Source organism: Notothenia rossii, assembly GCF_949606895.1.
Source record: "Notothenia rossii genome assembly, chromosome: 3".
In the NCBI taxonomy this organism is placed as follows: domain Eukaryota; kingdom Metazoa; phylum Chordata; class Actinopteri; order Perciformes; family Nototheniidae; genus Notothenia; species Notothenia rossii.
The window spans coordinates 8,090,950-8,110,275 of record NC_136901.1 but is presented as its reverse complement, the minus strand read 5'-3'; the positions used below and the strand labels follow the sequence as shown (position 1 = coordinate 8,110,275).

The 19,326-nt window shown below is 39.6% G+C and overlaps 3 protein-coding genes and 1 long non-coding RNA gene across 5 annotated transcripts; 1 reads left to right on the top strand and 3 right to left on the bottom strand.

The window, feature by feature from the left end:
* Positions 1-110: 110 nt before the first annotated feature.
* Positions 111-1,445, bottom strand: LOC307033219. Its single transcript, XR_013806422.1, has 3 exons — positions 1,144-1,445; positions 476-790; positions 111-268 (listed from the first exon to the last, which is right to left on the bottom strand). It is a non-coding gene; the product is annotated as an uncharacterized lncRNA (long non-coding RNA).
* A 1,277-nt stretch (positions 1,446-2,722) lies between these two features.
* Positions 2,723-5,853, bottom strand: LOC307034605 (uncharacterized protein; the record flags this gene model as incomplete). Its single annotated transcript, XM_079673434.1, has 7 exons — positions 2,723-3,197; positions 3,628-3,662; positions 3,748-3,867; positions 4,244-4,558; positions 4,889-4,936; positions 5,107-5,214; positions 5,778-5,853. The coding sequence occupies 7 exons, from the start codon at positions 5,851-5,853 to the stop codon at positions 3,069-3,071; spliced, it is 831 nt and encodes a 276-aa protein (XP_079529560.1). The 3' UTR covers positions 2,723-3,068.
* Positions 5,854-8,374: 2,521 nt separating this feature from the next.
* On the bottom strand, positions 8,375-11,876 carry LOC307033217 (B- and T-lymphocyte attenuator-like). 2 transcript variants are annotated; one of them, XM_079671605.1, is made up of 6 exons: positions 11,374-11,873; positions 9,721-10,035; positions 9,506-9,550; positions 9,262-9,381; positions 9,145-9,179; positions 8,375-9,037 (listed from the first exon to the last, which is right to left on the bottom strand). In XM_079671605.1, the coding sequence occupies exons 1-6, from the start codon at positions 11,468-11,470 to the stop codon at positions 8,708-8,710; spliced, it is 942 nt and encodes a 313-aa protein (XP_079527731.1). In that variant the 5' UTR covers positions 11,471-11,873; the 3' UTR covers positions 8,375-8,707. The 2 variants fall into 2 exon arrangements, with proteins under 2 accessions (XP_079527731.1, XP_079527732.1); XM_079671606.1 differs by lacking the exon at positions 9,506-9,550 and having other exon boundaries at positions 11,374-11,876.
* Positions 11,877-12,562: 686 nt separating this feature from the next.
* LOC307034289 (splicing factor U2AF 35 kDa subunit-like) lies at positions 12,563-19,082 on the top strand. Its single transcript, XM_079673050.1, has 8 exons — positions 12,563-12,699; positions 13,950-14,037; positions 14,121-14,187; positions 17,188-17,237; positions 17,496-17,594; positions 18,081-18,214; positions 18,580-18,672; positions 18,747-19,082. The coding sequence occupies exons 1-8, from the start codon at positions 12,656-12,658 to the stop codon at positions 18,856-18,858; spliced, it is 687 nt and encodes a 228-aa protein (XP_079529176.1). The 5' UTR covers positions 12,563-12,655; the 3' UTR covers positions 18,859-19,082.
* Positions 19,083-19,326: the final 244 nt, after the last annotated feature.

Genomic DNA, 19,326 nt, shown 5'->3' with positions numbered 1-19,326 from the left:
CTACAGATATGATTATGGCTATGATGATGAACGGCACGATCCCAGCAGCCAAGTACATGTACATCCATGAATCCACTTTGGGTCCAGAACGTGTGCTACCTGCAAGAAAGATAGGAAATGTCACTCAATGTGAAAGAGTTTATGAATTTAAACCTAAGCAATACAGACAAGAAAGCAGTATTCAGGTTCAAATTAAGATGTGAAGAGCATGTTTCTGACTTACTCTCATTTTTCTGTGGAACTGTGGTACGCCCACGTCCATCATCAACTATAACACAATACAGAGCGCATCCTAAGTCTTGCTGATATGAAGACAGACTTTATAGATAACATTTGTTCGTTTATTATACAAATACAGATAAATACTATTGTTTTAAGCATGTGATTAATTCATTGATGTGTGCAGTGTGAAAACCAATTTCTTGAGTCACTTTTGTGTAGATGTGTTAAAGGACAAAATAAAAAGAACACTCACCATTGACGAAGACGTTGATGTAATGACTGTTACTTTCTCCACTTTGACACTGATACACACCAGAGTCAGTCAGACGTACTTTGGGAAAGATCAGAAATGATATCCCTTCTAATTTTTCTATAAAATCCCACTGCGTATCAATGTGACTCTGGCTGCTGACGGTGAAAGGGACATCAGTTTTCTCACGTTTAATCCAGTCGACCGTTGGTGGGGCTTCTTCACAGAATGCAACTTTACATTTAATCTCAAGATATTCTCCAACGACAGCTTCATAAGATGTATCCTCGTGTACTTTAGTTTCAATGAGACATTCCTCTGCAAAATAACAAACACACAAAGAATCCATTTGCTGAATGGTTAGCTTTATATCAATACATGAAATAATTATAAAAATATACACTTGTGTTTTTGGACTTTTGGGGAATATTTAATAAACATATATGTATAAATATTAAAGTTGTGGCTGTATACATTTAATCACAATTACAATACAAAATAATTCATGTAAAGAATCCAGGTGTTAAATGCTGAGGCATCGGCTTCCACCTTTTCGTTCAGTATACATTTACTTACTACTAACCTACTTTTTCAGTTTAGATTGAGGAGGTTGTACCTTTATACACGGTACACAAACATTGAGATGAGTGAATATGCTGAAAAAGACTTACCGTCAGCGTTTAAGGTGAGAAGCAGCGCTGCCCAGATGCACACATGCAGGATGATCCAGCAGATGTTCGCTCTCATGATGGGAACACTTTCAGCTGCTGAAGTACAGCTTTACAATCCTTTACTTTAACTTCAGACCCCTGTCTTCATAGCCGAGCCTTGTGTCGATCTGTGCACATTGACCGAGTCTTCATCACTTCTTTGCAGTGTCTGTGGTTCACACTCTTCAAGCTGACTTCCTCCCCCCCCTCTCCTTTCCTTCCATCTTCCTGTCCTGCAAACATCTGTAGCCTTGTGCACAACTTTAACTGCAAAATCTACATATATCAATAGTTTAAATGCTTCAAGTGTACTTTGTGAATATTTTGATCAATATTCCACTTTGCTAATGAGCTCGATACTCATGTTGTTTTAAGCTTAACACGTTACTGGCTTAAGCTAATATTAAATCTAAAGAACCTTTCATTTTCTTTCACTTTTACAAATGTTTCTGCCATGTGGTTTTACTTCTGTTTCCTTTTTGCCATTCGACAGTCTTTCCACTTCAAAAAGCACAGCCACACACACACACGCACACGCACACGCACACGCACACGCACACACACACACTGTTAGATCTAGACAAATGGGACATTTCACTTATGTGTTATTACAGCTTAAAGGCAAAATCAATATTCTATATATATTTATTTATGACAGGAAACACATCATTATGAAGACATTTTATTTATTTTGTCAATGTATACATTTTAAGTCAACGAAAAGCAAAGTAATTATTTACCATAACAATACAAAATATACACTAAACAAAAATATAAACGCAACACTTTTGTTTTTGCTCCCATTTTTCATGAGATGAACTCAAAGATCTAAAACATTTTCTATTTCCACAAAATAACAATTTCTCTCAAATATTGTTCACAAATCTGAAAAACTCTGTGATAGTGAGCACTTCTCCTTTGCCGAGATAATCCATCCCACCTCACAGGTGTGGCATATCAAGATGCTGATTAGACAGCATGATTATTGCACAGGTGTGCCTTAGGCTGGCCACAATAAAAGGCCAATCTGAAACGTGCAGTTTTGCTTTATTGGGGGGGTCTTGGGGGGTCAGAAAACCCTAGGGTTAAACCCTAACCCCAACATGTCACCCATCTCCTTGGCATAGAGTTGATCAGGTTGTTGATTGTGGAATGTTGGTCCACTCCTCTTCAATGGCAGTGCAAAGTTGCTGGATATTGGAAGGAACTGGAACACGCTGTCGTATACGCCGATCCAGAGCATCCCAAACATGCTCAATGGGTGGCATGTTAGGGTTAGGGTTTAACTCTCGGGTTTTCGGACCCCCCCAGACCCCCCCAATAAAGCAAAACTGCACGTTTCAGAGTGGTCTTTTATTGTGGCCAGCCTAAGGCACACCTGTGCTATAATCATGCTGTCTAATCAGCATCTTGATATGCCACACCTGTGAGGTGGGATGGATTATCTCGGCAAAGGAGAAGTGCTCACTATCACAGATTTGTTCAGATTTGTGAAAAATATTTGAGAGAAATGGTTATTTTGTGTTTATAGAAAATGTTTTAAATCTTTGAGTTCATCTCATGAAAAATGGGAGCAAAAACAAAAGTGTTGCATTTATATTTTTGTTCAGTGTAATAATAAAGCCAAGCAATGGTTAACTAACGCAAATCAGTAAAACTGTGAATAAATCAGATATAAGTTACAAATACTTGAAGTGAATTGTTTTTTCAGATTTGGTGGTTTTAAAGCATACTTCAAGAGATTCAAAGGTGTATTGACATAACATACACACAACTACAGTGTAATTATGTAAAGTATATGAACAACTTAGATCGCATTTTCCTCAACAGTGCAATTTAGAAGACATACAAAATTAAGTATATATAAAAAACAACAACAATGAAGGTCATTTGCATATTTTGTAGGATATTTTTGTCCACAAGGGTCTTTGAGATGGAGGCACAGATTGAATTCTTCTTGGCGAGGGCTGGAGGCTGCCGTGTGGTATGGGTTTCTCGGCTGGGATTGCAATGTACTGCAAACATTTAAAAAAAAAAGAAGAATTTTCTTTGGTTAAAAAAAGCCTTTTTCTCAAATGATTCCAGAAGATATCAGCAGAACCTGGTCTGGACAGTTTCTCGTACAGTATACTGGAAATACTTTGTTTAGTTGAGGTGAAGGGCAGCATCTAGGTAATGTGTGCATAAGGCCCAACATGGTCCTAAAGTCGCTGTTTGTATTCAATCACAACAGTCCAGACTCTTTCTGTGCCTTGAATTTTACTGACAATTTCAGCATCGGCCCCTACGGGTAGTTGTTTTCTTTCCACTTAGAAGGTGAGCAAGTCTATTTATTCACATCTGGGCTAAACTGGATGTTACTCCAAGCAAATCCGCTTCGGGGAAAGTATAATTCCACAGTTTCATTGCACGTATGAAAGGGGTTGAAATGTATCCTTGTCTTACCTGGACTTCAGTTTGCGTCTCGTTCTTTGATTCGCCTGCATGATGAAATGTTTGGGTGATTAGTCACTGTTCATAAAAGGACAATGATTTCCTGTATGGCATATTTATTCAATATCTCACCTTCACACCCACGCATCAATACTACAGATATGATTATGGCTATGATGATGAACGGCACGATCCCAGCAGCAAAGTACATGTACATCCATGAATCCACTTTGGGTTCAGAAATTGTGCTACCTGCAAGAAAGAGAGGAAATGTCACTCAATGTGAAAGAGTTTATGAATTTAAACCTAATCAATACAGACAAGAAAGCAGTATTCAGGTTCAAATTAAGATGTGAAGAGCATGTTTCTGATTTACTCAAATTTTTCTGTGGAACTGTGGTGTGCCCACGTCCATCATCAACTATAACACAATACAGAGCGCACCCTAAGTCTTACTGATATGAAGACAGACTTTATAGATAACATTTGTTCATTTATTATACAAATACAGATAAATACTATTGTTTTAAGCATGTGATTAATTCATTGATGTGTGCAGTGTGAAAACCAATTTCTTGAGTCACTTTTGTGTAGATGTGTTAAAGGACAAAATAAAATTCCCACTCACCATTGACGAAGACGTTGATGTAATGACTGCCACTGCCTCCACTTTGACACTGATACACACCAGAGTCAGTCAGACGTACTTTGGGAAAGATCAGAAATGATATCCCTTCTAATTTGTCTATAAATTCCCACTGCGTTTGAATGCGACTGCTGCTGCTGACGTTGACAGGGACATCTGTTTGCTCACGTTTAATCCAGTCGACCGTTGGTTGGGTTTTTTCACAGAATGCAACTTTACATTCAATCTCAAGATATTCTCCCACGACAGCTTCATAAGATGTATTCACGTGTACTTTAGTTTCAATGAGACATTCCTCTGCAAAATAACAAAAAACACACAAAGAATCCATTTGCTGAATGGTTAGCTTTATATCAATACATGAAATAATTATAAAAATATACACTTGTGTTTTTGGACTTTTGGGGGATATTTAATAAACATAGATGTATAAATATTAAAGTTGTGGCTGTATACATTTAATCACAATTACAATACAAAATAATTCATGTAAAGAATCCAGGTGTTAAATGCTGAGGCATCGGCTTCCACCTTTTCGTTCAGTATACATTTTAAGCATAAGCAATACAGACAAGAAAGCAGTATTCAGGTTCAAATTAAGATGTGAAGAGCATGTTTCTGACTTACTCTCATTTTTCTGTGGAACAGTGGTACGCCGCCAACGTCCATCATCAACTATGACACAATAGATAGCGCACCCTAAGTCTTACTGATATGATGACAGACTTTATAGATAACATTTTCATTCATTTATTATTCAATCATTTAGAAATAAGAGTTACACAATGTAAAGATGTAAGTCAGTTCTGTGTACATGTTTTAAAAGTTTTAAAATTCCCACTCACCATTGACGAAGACGTTGATGTAATGACTGCTACTGCCTCCACTTTGACACTGATACACACCAGAGTCATTCAGACGTACTTTGGGAAAGGTCAGAATTGATATCCCTTCTAATTAGTCTATAAATTCCCACTGCGTTTGAATGCGACTGCTGCTTCTGACGTTGACAGGGACATCTGTTTGCTCACGTTTAATCCAATCGACCGTTGGTGGGGCTTCTTCACAGATTGCAACTCCACATTCAATCTCAAGTTGTTCTCCCACGACAGCTTTATAAGATGTATCCATGAGTACTTTAGTTTCAATGAGACATTCCTCTGCAAAATAACAAAAAACACACAAAGAATTCATTTGCTGAATGGTTAGCTTTATATCAATACATGAAATAATTATAAAAATATACACTTGTGTTTTTGGACTTTTGGGGGATATTTAATAAACATATATGTATAAATATTAAAGTTGTGGCTGTATACATTTAATCGCAATTACAATACAAAATAATTCATGTAAAGAATCCATGTGTTAAATGCTGAGGCATCGGCTTCCACCTTTTCGTTCAGTTTACATTTACTTACTACTAACCTACTTTTTCAGTTTAGATTGAAGAGGTTGTACCTTTACACACGGTACACAAACATTGAGATAAGTCAATATGCTGAAAAAGACTTACCGTCAGCGTTTAAGGTGAGAAGCAGCGCTGCCCAGATGCACACATGCAGGATGATCCAGCAGATGTTCGCTCTCATGATGGGAACACTTTCAGCTGCTGAAGTACAGCTTTACAATCCTTTACTTTGACTTCAGACCCCTGTCTTCATAGCCGAGCCTTGTGTCGATCTGTGCACATTGACCGAGTCTTCATCACTTCTTTGCAGTTTCTGTGGTTCACACTCTTCAAGCTGATTTCCTCCCCCCCCCCCTCTCCTTTCCTTTCATCTTCCTGTCCGGCAAACTTCTACAGCCAAGTGCACAGCGGTGAGGCAATGCAAAGAGCATATATTAATATTTCGGTGGTCGAAAATAGCTTTATAATGATGACTTTAATGCACCTGTCCTCCCTGTTGCATATGTATTTTATTTTAAACTGCAAAGTCTACAGGAACACGTTACTGGCTTAAGCTAATATTAAATGTAAAAAACCTTGTGGTTTTAATTCTGTTTCCTTTGTGTCACTCGACAGTCTTTCCACTTCAAAAAGCACAGCCACACACACACACACACACACACACACACACACACACACACACACACACACACACACACACACACACACACACACCACACACACACACAAAAATGTCCCTTCTGTGTTATTACAGCTGGATTTACACAATACCAAAAGCACAAAATAAAGGCAACATCTATATTCAATATATATTTTATTTTTGACAATAAACACATCACTATGAAGAAAGATATTATATATTGTCAACAGTAAAACAAATAAAAATGTCAAGGCCATGAAAACACAATTACAAGTTACAGATTTGATTGTTTTAAATGCACACACATTGGGACTACTGGTCGTTATCATAGATGTGAGTGGCATGAAAGGCATTATGGGAGTTCTGAGGGCTCGGATGCGTTGTGTCCTCGGATGCTCCTGCACAATCAGATTACATCATAAGACATTAGTTACTGTTAACCGCATCATTATATTGTATAAAAAATATATGTATTAGAAAAAAATCATGTTTTGTGGCATTTTTTAATATAGATTTGTTTACTGTATAATTCTTACCATGACACCAACATGACGTGAAGCAAATAATTAGCATTATGGCTAAAAACACCACTGCCCCAAAAATGCGGATTGTGGAATACCAAGATCTCAATTCTTGCTTCTCTGCAAGATAAAAAATAATTTAAAATGAATAGTTGTTAAAGACAATGATTGTTTTGGCCCATATATAATGCATGTAAATTAGCCTTTTCAGAATAGGAGAGAGTGAATAAAGTTTTCGTACCCGGTTCTGCAGGCTCCATTACGTCACCTGAAAAGCCTTCACATTGTTTACTTTCCACAACAAAGGTGACTTTATATCTTCAATTTGATTATTATAGGAAACAGTAAAGGCCTGCAACAACACATTATGTATCAGCATAAGGCATTTTCTAATAATCTAACACAAAATAAATACATTTGTACTTCATTATGTACCAAATAGACCTGCGTTTTCTATAATAATCTATTGCATTTTGTAATAAACCCCCAGAATGCAATATAAAATACATTCCCCTGCGTTTAGTTGTTTGCAGGGTCGGTGATGCATGCAATATGTGGATGTCTTTATCTGTTCATGTGTTTTAAAAGGCTATGAACACAATTACCCTTAATGTAGTCATTAGAACTGAATTAGCAATAACAAAATAATTAGATCACAGATAACCTATTTGTTTTTTTCTCACGCTGCAGCTGCAGACCTCTAACTGTAAAATCAGGTCAGCGGCTCAGACGTGATGTTTTTGTGGTCATCGCACCTTTTTTTTTTACCTTGAGATGTGTGCTACTTTTAACCCTCCACGTTAGATATGTTTAAGTTAACATTACTGACTGTCAGAGATTGTAGCCATGGCTCGGATTGAGACTGCAAATCCCCAAAAAGAGGGGCTTTTTCTGTTTGGAAAGTCCCATTCAATGCGCCCGAAATTCAAAGCGAATGTCTTTGATAGTGATATTACAGTACATCATTACATTGCTGCTCTGCCCTTTCATTTCTAGTGCCTGATATCTTTGTATTAGAAGAATGGCTAATATGTTCCATCAACCTCTACCTCCACTCACACAATCTATAATGATTCTGCACGGATAGAACTTAAACTACAGCAATACAGATCCAATTTATATTGTATTACAGTTTGACAGCCATTCATTGGTCTCCACTCAAATGGACAATCGTGTATTTTACCCGTCCTTTTCGAATTATAACCTCATTCACATTCTATGCTGTTTCTTTTTCTATAGGTTTTTAACGCTGCCCTTTTGAGTATTTAGCTGTAGATTGAATAACAAAAACTTACCATTCAGAGTGAAGAGGGGCTCTACTAGTAAGGATGCAACAAGGACGGTCAGGCAGTAGTGAGGTCTCATGGTGGAAACGCTTCAACAAGCTGCTGTACACATCTTTAAGAGTACTATCCCAGCAGCAACTGTCAATGACCTTGTTTAATTGACTTCCTGTTTCAATCACCTAGATCGTCCCACCTACCCAACACACACACCACAGTACCCCAGAGGAAATGTAATGAGCACACACACTCAGAAGCTTGTTGTCAGCAGTGAGAACATATGTTCTTAATTCAAATCAGACAGTTGTAGATACACATTTGATTGCACAAAATAGGATAATAATGACATTCTCAAGTTCCTAAAGAAAGATTGTACAACACAAAATAACAGGAGGTCAATCGTCATTCATATAGTCATGAAATGAGTCATATGGTATAGTTTGTAAACTCATGAAACTGTTATCAGATGTGATGTAACTCGACGGCATGTGTACATTCAAGTGTTGGATGTGCAACGTCACAAAACATTCAAAGACCCCGAGCAAATCCATGTCAGAAGAAGAGTAAGGATTCTGTTTAAATACTTTTAGTTTATTCTTTAACACGGATAGCCGCGTAATCTGATTGCTCCTCTGTGGGCCTCGGAGGCCGAGCAGGCCTGGCAGGAAGTTGATGGTTCAGAGCAGCGTACACAATCGAACTCCCCTCTTCCTCCGCCGTATTTCTTTGTCTCTCCCTGTTCCTGGTTATCACCCTGTAAACCGGGCCATTGTCTCTTGGTAAAGGAAGCTCATTGGGTTGTAAGGGCGGTGGTTTTATCCGTAGGGATCTCCGGCATGGCGGCGCGGAGGAGCTTCCTGTTGGCGAGGGCTGGAGGGGGCCGTGATGGAGGGGTTGCTCCACCATGGCTATTGCCATGTACTGCAAATAAGCATTTTCAAATGTTTGACATTGCTTTTGACTAGCCTTGATCTTGTCCCTTGAGTTCGACCTTCACAATGGCCTCTTACATTTGAAATGTGTCGTACCTGGTTTTCTCTTGACGTTTCTTTCTTTGATTTCCCTGCAAGAGACATTTTGGAAGGATTAGTCATTGTTTTTTAAATCACAAGGTGTCCTGGATTGGATTTTGATTCACTTCCTACCTTTACACCCACGCATCGATACTACAGATATGATTATGACTATGATGATGAACGGCACGATCCCAGCAGCAAAGTACATGTACGTCCATGAATTCACTTTGGGTCCAGAACGTGTGGTACCTGCAAGAAAGAGAGGAAATGTCACTCAATGTGAAAGAGTTTATGAATTTAAACCTAAGCAATACAGACAAGAAAGCAGTATTCAGGTTCAAATTAAGATGTGAAGAGCATGTTTCGGACTTACTCTCATTTTTCTGTGGAACAGTGGTGTGCCCACGTCCATCATCAACTATAACACAATACAGAGCGCATCCTAAGTCTTGCTGATATGATGACAGACTTTATAGATAACATTTTCATTCATTTATTATTCCATCATTTAGAAATAAGAGCTACACAATGTAAAGATGTAAGTCAGTTCTGTGTACATGTTTTAAAAGTTTGAAAATTCCCACTCACCATTGACGAAGACGTTGATGTTATGACTGCTACTGCCTCCACTTTGACACTGATACACACCAGAGTCATTCGGACGTATATTGTGAAAGGTCAGAATTGATATTCCTTCTAATTTGTCTTTAAGTTCCCACTGCGTATCAATGCTACTGCTGCTACTGACGTTGACAGGGACATCTGTTTGCTCACGTTTAATCCAGTCGACCGTTGGTGGGGCTTCTTCACAGAATGCAACTTCACATTCAATCTCAAGTTGCTCTCCCACGACAGCTTTATAAGATGTATTCACGTGTACTTTAGTTTCAATGAGACATTCCTCTGCAAAATAACAAAATACACAGAAAGGATTAATTTGCGTTTAAAAAGTTCTTATTGTTAATGTATACTCTTTTGTATGTTTCAGATGTAGATGTTGAAAATGTTAGGAATCAAACAAAACTCATAAACATATTTTTTAATTAAAGACTGAGTTAAAGAGGTTTAAGAGTTTAGATTTGTTTGGGTAAATCATGGCTTTCAAGACTTTTTAAGTCCAATTGACTATTCGGGCAGTGTTGAAGCAGTTTATTTTCTATTAAACTTTGTTTCTTGATTTATAACCCCAAAATGCGGCAATGACATGGCAGTTGTGGTTGACAGTGTCATATTACAGTAGTGCAATACGAACATCCAATATGCAAAGACTACAAAAAACAAAAAAACAGTCCGCTTGGTCTAGTCTGGAGAGCAAATTATTAAACACACAGAAAACGGATTATAGATTTTTAAAATTTAAATTAACATTTTGAATCCCACCTAAATGACACCGTCTCTGGGAAATGTATACCCTTGTGTATGAATTTCACCTAGATGATCCTAAAATGACTAAATCAGTGAAGTGTGTAACATTTCTGAAAACTTGACGCCAGATACAACATTATTCATAATCGTAGACGTCGAAAACTCAGATTTTTTAATATAAAAAGTGACGTTTCAATGTTTTTTTCATTGTATTTTGTTACGTTAATCCTCCTTCTGTCACACGTATGCTATACTTTATGTGCGTTGCGATAATAACAGTCAATTTTCATTTGTTGGTTGCTCACTGCCACCATCATAAGTCACTATTGAATAATACTCTGGCCTCAAACCACAAGGAAACAGTACCAAACCACAGCATCGACTAACATAAATTAATGACACTGTGGTCGTATCAATAAATAAGCTTTCACACTGCCATTTGACATCACTCTTATACAGTATGGCAAATGGGACACTTTCGAAACTAGAAACGAGATGTGGGTAGACTGATAAAACTAGAACATATGCTTTTGTGCCATGTTTTTAAATACATTTTAACTAATTGTTTCCATTAAATTACCTGAAAGAAGCCTTTTGAGCAGAGAAGTTACAATTATCTTTCACATTCAAGACTTAGTTTCAAAGACAAGTATCAAAAGTATTATGTAACATGTTAAAAGAAGGTAGGAGATGGGCTAACTTGTTTCTGGAGTTGCATTTTAAGAGTTCCTGACCTTTTCTGGCCTCCACAGTATTAAAATAGTGGTCACCATGCTGACTTTCACTCCAAAAGCCAGATTTAACACATAACAGACGTACGGTGTGTAAGAAGTTACACACACTGAGACGGCACAATATGCAGAAAAAAAGACTTACCGTCAGCGTTTAAGGTGAGAAGCAGCTCTGCCCAGATGCACACATGAAGGATGGTGCAGCAGAGGTTCGGCCTCATGATGGGAAAACGTCCCGTCATCTTCCAGTCGCAGTTAATCTAAGCTGGAGACGTTCCTCGGAGCACCTCATTATTAGTTTAAAACAGAGAAGTGCTGAAGCTTAGGTTGGAGCTACATGCTGCTTCCTCTTTCTACTCTCTGCAGCTCACTACCTTTTCTGGTTCTTTCCCAAGGCGGTGGGTGCACTGGAGGGGAGCGAACATCTGTGGGTGGTCTCAGTTCTCTAAATGTTTCACTACCAGTGCAGAAAAAACATCTCAGGTTACGGATCCCCACACTTTCAGGTGCTGATGTACAGCTTTAGCTTTACAGGTTGTAATGCCTCTCTTTTCATATCCAAGCCTTATTTCGATCTGTGCACATTGACAGTCTTCATCACTTCTTTGCAGTGTCTGTGGTTCAGCCTCTTCAAGCTGACTTCCTCCCCCCTCTCCTTTCCTTTCATCTTCCTCTCGTGCAAACTTCTGCGGCCTTGTGCACAGCGGTGAGGTTACATAAGGATGCACTGTGCAGTGTTGGGTAGGTGGGGACGCTGTGGCCTTGTTTTTTAATGTCCAATCTGTTGATGTGTGTGTGTTTGTGGTTACTATCAGGCTAACCCATCGGCCTGGACGGCTTACCTGTCAATGAGTCCGCCTCATTCATGTTTTAAAGCCCACTTTGATAAATAATACCTTTCTATTCAACCAAATGTTTATTCTTTTTTTTAAAGAACAATTATTAATGCATACTTACAGATATCCAGTATTACAATTGTACCACTTATACATGATTTAAACATATTATCTTCCTGTCCAAACAATATTATTTTCGGTTTACACCCTGAAAAGCTTCACATAACAAATACAAATACAGTAAAAGTACATCCAAATACAACAATAGCTAAACTTAGATACTTAGGAGCTCACCTGCTGTTGTTTTAACCTGCACCTCATGGGAAAAGATACAATAATTAAGTAAAGTAAGCAAAAACTGAATAATTGTAAAAATATAATAATTAAGTGAATTGATTGGAGTAAAGGAACAAACATATTTATTTCAGATGAAAATAAATCATCGTTGTTGGGAATTAAATATATTTTTTCTAGTACAACAGCGGCGACATGTGGCGTTCAGGGTCAGCACAGATTCTCGAGTAGCTGCGTCTTCGCCTTCCCTTTACGTAATGACGTACATTACGTCACTACGTCTTGGACGAGCCGAAAATGGCGGAGTATCTAGCATCCATTTTCGGCACAGAGAAAGACAAGTAAGTTTTATTCAATATTTACTGTAGGAATTCCCTAAACTATGATTATTACAAGAGTATTTTTGCAGTGGTTCTTCTTCGTCGTCAGCAGGGCTCAGTTTCTGAACTCAGGGCTGCTGAATGTCTTAGTCAAGCTAACTTTAGCAACAGGAAGCTAACCCTGAATGAAACTCAGGAAGAGCCTCAGATAATCTGCAGCTGTTCGATTACGTTTTGTGTAAAATGTGTCATTTTGCAAAGTGTTGTTAGTGAGTTTGTTAGTGAGTTTGTTGGTATACGATTTAATATTATGGAAGCATTTTTTTTGCTTTATTTATTAGCCAGGTAACGTGTCGCTTAGTTAATTATTGAACTTGCTAGCAGAGTAGCTGCTCTCTTTTCTTTAGGCGGATTGTTCTGTTTCGTTTCACCGGTGCAGTGCAGCAAAAACAATTAACCTATTGCAATTTACATACGTTAATATCATGATATGTTTACGATGCATTTAAAGCAATAATGTGACAATTGTTGTGAGTATTGGTGCCTTTCGTTCAAGGGGTAGTGTCTGACATTTCTAAACAAAACTTAAGAAAGCATTATTTAACTCATTCACATTAGTGGAGGTGCAAAGAAATATATCAGATAAGATAAGAAGTCCTTTATGTATCCCAATTTGGGAAATGTTTGCTTTGCAGCAGCATAAACAGACATGGCATTGTCCAATACAAATTAAAAGACTAGAAATAAACATTCCAAAATGTAAACATCTCAATAGAAATAAAATAGCATTAGCAAAAAGTATCCCTTATGTGGTGTTTAAGATAATAAAATATTCATGTCACTTAGCCTTACTCACAAATAATATTTTGTTGAAATGTAATAGGTCTTTTACTTTAATTAATAGAATATTTAAAGGATAAGTCTTGTGGTTGTTCACATTGTAAACAAATGAAAAGACCAAAACCAACAGAGAATCTGATGAGGAAACCAGTGTTGCATGTTTATCTAAAACCTGATGGAGTTTAATATCTCTGTTGAACTCCAGGCTGGTCAAAAAGTTGTTACAAACACATCACACCGTTACGCTTTTACCATAAATACTCGGTAGCTCACTACATCCGCGGCGGAAAATAGTCCCCAACACATACGCTATTTACTGGAAAATTGTTGAACTGTTCAGTGGCCACAAATAAGTCGAGTTTGTTCTATAATTATAATTGGCAACGAGTACTAAATGATTTTTTTTTGTTGGACTTTTTCTTCTTTTCCAGGGTCAACTGCTCCTTCTATTTTAAAATTGGCGCTTGCAGACATGGTGACCGCTGCTCGAGATTGCACAACAAACCAACCTTCAGCCAGGTGAGGATGCCCGTAAAGTTGTTCTCCCAATATAGGGGCTTTATATGTCAATATTGCTGTCTGACCAAATACTTGCCCTGCAGACCATCTTGATCCAGAACATCTACCGTAATCCTCAGAACAGCACACAGACGGCCGACTCTTCTCGCTGTAAGTAGAACATTTGTCAGCAGCCTCCCTTTGTGTTACCTTTACAGTGGTGCTCACATATAACTCCACATGTGAGGCACTGCTTCAGCTCCCATTGTTGCCCAAGTATCCAAAAAACTAATATTTCACTGTGAATAATACCAATAAAAGCCCCCGCTTCTGATACATCCACTATCTGCTTTTCAACCTTGTGCAGTTGAGCCTTCCTGCCAAAACACAAGCACTATTACAGAGTGTGCTGTTAATGAGGGAATACTAACAAGTGTGTGTGTTGTTACTATGTTGAGCCCAGACTCTTAGAGCTGAAGCAGTGCCTCTCTCACAGGTAAGTGTGTTAAAGAGCCTGTGACAGCCTCCTAACAACTGTTGTGCAATGAAATATTGGGCTACTATTAATCTCGAACCGTCAGTTTAAAAAAGAAGGTGCAATACCATTCCGATAAATATCAATAATTTCGAACATCGCGGGAAAATTCCTTCAAATCATTTTGAATTTTTGGGGGAAGCCGATCTGGACACTAGGTCCACCGTTTCCTCGCAGTGAGGCTCCCCCCGTTGACAGTTTACGTGGGCTGGGCTGAGTGCAGTGGCGGACTGGGGCCGGTACCGAAGTGGGCTGGTCGGATAAGTCACTAGCACATCCCCCACTCCCCCCGTTGACAACTTACTAGCGGTACCGAAGTGGGCCGGTCGAGAGTCCCGGGATGATTTTTAGTCCCAGTCCACCACTGGCTACATGACCGTATGATCGCCCATATTGACGCAACTAATTCCTAAACTTCTAACAGATACAACATAAACCGATCCTTCAGCCTCATATGAGCTCTCAGAGACGTTCATCGCTGTCTGAGCTTGCTGCTGTGTGCGCCATCGTGCGTTTACATGCAGATGCTGGGATCCTGAACGGTGCAGCTGGAGCGCTGTGCCCGCATTGACGTCACACATAATTTGGCGGGATTTGAAGAATCCCAGAGAAGATCCAGAATATGGTCAACATTGAAGGGGAGATTAATGGTTATCAAAGTACAAATATCCAAAATCAGTTCAGTAACGGTTTTCAAGGGGACAATATTTACTCAAATTGATGGGTTTGGATGATGGGGAAACTCGTGTCACAGGCTCTTTAAGGGGGGAGTGCATTAGAATTGAGGTGTGTATTTTTCCTTGAAGCCCCGTATTGAAATTGTGCTTCAAGTAAATGTAAGGAAAGGTCATAATAATAATAATAATAATAATAATAATAATAATAATAATAATAAAGCACAATAGGGCCTTTTTAAAAGCATTGCAATCACTGGGCCAAGAGACACTTTGGCAACAGATATGTTGATCTGGTAAAATGTCCTTTATCACCACCCTTATAATCAGATAAGAGACTAGATTGGAAATGATCTCTTTGTAAGGATAGATTTTTAAATATAACGCGATCCTGGGAACATTTAAAGATCAATAAGAGGTTTTTTTTACATTTAAACTTGGAACACAATGCGGTCGTATGCAATTCCCAAGTTTTTGGATAGCGCTTTAGATCATTCACTCCCATGAATTTTGCTAATGACATAGACAAACAACTCAAATCTGAACACTGCAACACCTCCTGATATGCCCCCTGCTGGAGCAACCCTGCACAACATCGGACTTGGCCGAGTTCAATGAGAAGGGACAGCAATGTGTTCAGCTGTGGCTGAAGCACATCTAACCAAGCCCTGGAACTGACTGCCTTGTGGACACAATAAGAAAAGACTTCTTCACCAGCCAGGAAACATGGTTCATTATTGTGAATGAGCAGCCAACATTGTTTGGCAAGGTTTCATCGGAGCAGTAAAGTGAGGGTAATAAAGTGTACTCATCCTCAGAATTGAGAAACACGATAAGAGACGAGCGTATTACATCAACTGTATGTCATGTGTTTTTCTTGTTTTCCAACTCCAAAGTGAAACGAAAACTCTTTTTGAAATCACAGCTTGTTGATGCTTAACTAATCCAACACTAAATGGGAATTTAATAAAAAAGCCTAACATTTAAGCCCATTTTCAGCCAATATCCTATAATAATACAAACTAAATGAAGGAAAACAAGCCCTTAAAGTAGTGGACCAGGAGAGAACATCTCGTAAGGAGTACAGACAATTATCTCTACCATCCACAAACACACATGCACAAGCCACCTCCCCCCCCCCCTCTCTCTCTCTCTCTCTCTTAAAGGGACAGCGACCTCATCTCACTCTGCATGAACCTAATATCATAACATGTGTGCTGTGGAAAATCACAGAACGGACGATCGCCCTTATTATTATGCCGTCTAAACCAATTGTTTAAATGTGTTTGTTAAATTCGGCATCATGTAAGTTGCGCTGACATGATGTCCACACACTGCTTCCCCGCAGCGAGGCTGATAGTTGACGAGCGTCAAGCTCCTCAACCCCCCTCCCCCTGTTGATAATTCTCGATCGTTGGCACGCTGATACATTTTTTTTTTTTTAAATGGCACTTCATATGAAAAAGGTTGCCGACCCCTGGCTTACACTGTAAGTTCTCCCTTCATCCCGCAGGAACCTCCAGCACTGACTGCACTTAACTTACTGTGTCCCACCCCCCCACATAAATCTGGCTCAGCGTAGAACCTGTTCCTCCAGTGAACCGCATCACATCTTTTCCTGGAGATAGAGTAACAGGACACATGCTGAACTGCATGTTTACCGGAGTCCATGTCGTACAGCAATGTTCAAAACGATCATTCAAAATCAACTCATTTCAAAGTAAACGCTACTGTGGAGAAGACTAAGAGGGATCAGCTCTAGTTTCCTTGCTTCTATGAAATAGAGTAGCTTCTGGCAACAACTAACACACACACCTTTCTGGATCTATGTACAGGGTGTCACTGTTATAGCCAGACTTCTCAGGCGTCAGTTAGACGTGTTTGTTTAAACCCACACGGCCCATGTGAACACTGTCTGTCCCTCTGGTGTTGCCCTGACCGTCCCTTGTTGACATGTTGCAGGTGCTGTCACCGATGTGGAAATGCAGGAGCACTACGACGAGTTCTTCGAGGTGAGTGACCCTTTGTGCCGCCGTCTTTCCACACATGGCGACGTGGCGTCAACATACGAGTCCTTCATATTTACAAATGTTTTATTTGCCTAATTGTGACCTTGCTTATCAACCCTGGATATGTGGATAAGGTCATATAAATCCAAATGTAAACTGTATCATAATACATAACGGTATCACATGAGTATTAATAAAACCTCATCAATATCCCGTTTCATTTGTTAATTGTTATTTTTTTTCCTCTCATTTCCGATACAGGAGGTGTTCGCAGAGATGGAGGAGAAGTACGGAGAGGTGGAGGAGATGAACGTGTGCGACAACTTGGGCGACCACCTCGTCGGAAATGTCTACGTTAAGGTTGGTAACGGATCTTAATGTGTTCACGAGAGAGGGAGCGAATGCAAAAACACTGAATTAACAATCCCATAAGGATGCGGCTGAATTTAGTGACACCTTGCAGAACAGAATATGTTACACAACTTTATTTCAAATGATTTGATCTGATGGCAGACTGAAGCTCTCCCACCTTTATGGATTTCTTACTTTCATCCAGCAGGAACCATGAGCCCAATCACTTCTAAAGTCTGTAGAGAAGTAACATCTCCAACGTGAAACCTTCTTGAGTCAAAAAACCTTTTCCTATAGTTCATTTTCATCAAATATGCGTACCAGATGATAAAAGAAGTGCAATGGCAGGAAGGAGGAGAAACACTGAAGGCCATGTTAGATTAAACTAGCTTTTTATGTAAATACAGTTTCATTGTGTTCATTCGTTTCACATTCGCTGCAGCAACTTCTCATGTTCCCTCAGATATCCTAAGTATTTGTACTCCCTGTGTGTAGTTCCGCCGAGAGGAGGACGCAGAGAAAGCCGTCATGGACCTGAACAATCGTTGGTTCAACGCCCAGGCCGTCCACTCAGAGCTCTCCCCCGTCACCGACTTCAGGGAAGCCTGCTGCCGCCAGTATGAGATGGGGTGAGACACTGAAGAATGCCCGCAGATTCAGATCAAAACCGCACACAAACAAACAATAATAATATTATCTGCCCTGCTCCTTTTAAATATATTCTCTGTGTGATTTATCATTTTAAATGCAAAGATAAATGTTATTTGCAGTGCGAGGGTGCGAGCAGTCAGTGTTTTTCCATTGGAGCGGGGGTTGTTTGCTCCGCCAGCGATAGCACGGACGTGTGTGTGTGGGGGGGGTGATAAAGATCAGATTCTCGTCTGGTGGGCTCGCATGTTGCTCAGATTGTGTAACAAACTTTTCCTTCATGGCCCGGCTCCATTAAATACCAGTGGGGTGAGCTTTAACCCTTCCTGTGCTGGGTTTCCTGCAGGGAGTGTACCAGAGGAGGCTTCTGCAACTTCATGCACCTGAAACCCATATCGCGGGAACTTCGACGGGAGTTGTACGGCCGCCGCAGGAAAGGGTAAAGACATTTTTACATTCATGCTTGGGGGTCAGAAAAGGATTTGTGGATTAATTTGTCTTTCCTGCCACCAGGCCTGACCCTGGCTCGCGCCCCAGGGAACGTCGCTCCCGATCCAAGGACCGGCGGCGGGACCGCGAGAGGCCGAGAAGGTCGAGGGACCGAGAGCGCTCCGGACGATTCTGAAAGAAGCCGAGACCGACCCCATGTTCTCCCAAATCCCCCCCCCCCCCCCCCCCCAAATCCCCAAATCCCCCCCCTCTCTCATCCACAGCAGTGATGACACAGTTATTTTTCTTTATTGGTGAATTGTTGAAAGTGTTTTCTTTCTCTGTTTTCTTTTATTCCCTTTTTTAAGACAAGTTCATGTCGCTTTCTCAATAAAACAGATTTGTAATTCTGCACTTGCACCACTTGTTTATATGAACATGGCTTACCTTTTTTGAGTGTATAGGAAACGTTGCCAAGATATGAGTTAAAATAAGGTTTTAAAGTCATCTCAATGTGTTTCCAAATTCTAAACATTGCTTACTTTTATGCTAACTGTTTTTATTACACTGTGAATGACGCAATATTACCGACAGCCATTACATGAGAAGAGCTCAAGATGTCACATGCGTCCAGAGTACATGCAGTCTGTGTTTGGTCAATAAA

Bases quoted from the DNA above. Each gene is read 5' to 3' on its own strand.
- LOC307033217 (XM_079671605.1), bottom strand. From the start codon at position 11,470: ATGACGGGACGTTTTCCCATCATGAGGCCGAACCTCTGCTGCACCATC. The intron at 9,551-9,720 runs GTGAGTGGGAAT...ATTGTGTTATAG, and splicing joins CATCAACGTCTTCGTCAATG to TTGATGATGGACGTGGGCAC. The intron at 9,038-9,144 runs GTACGACACATT...GCTTATTTGCAG, and splicing joins AAACGTCAAGAGAAAACCAG to TACATGGCAATAGCCATGGT.
- LOC307034289 (XM_079673050.1), top strand. From the start codon at position 12,656: ATGGCGGAGTATCTAGCATCCATTTTCGGCACAGAGAAAGACAA. The intron at 14,038-14,120 runs GTGAGGATGCCC...CTTGCCCTGCAG, and splicing joins ACAAACCAACCTTCAGCCAG to ACCATCTTGATCCAGAACAT. The intron at 18,673-18,746 runs GTAAAGACATTT...TCCTGCCACCAG, and splicing joins TACGGCCGCCGCAGGAAAGG to GCCTGACCCTGGCTCGCGCC.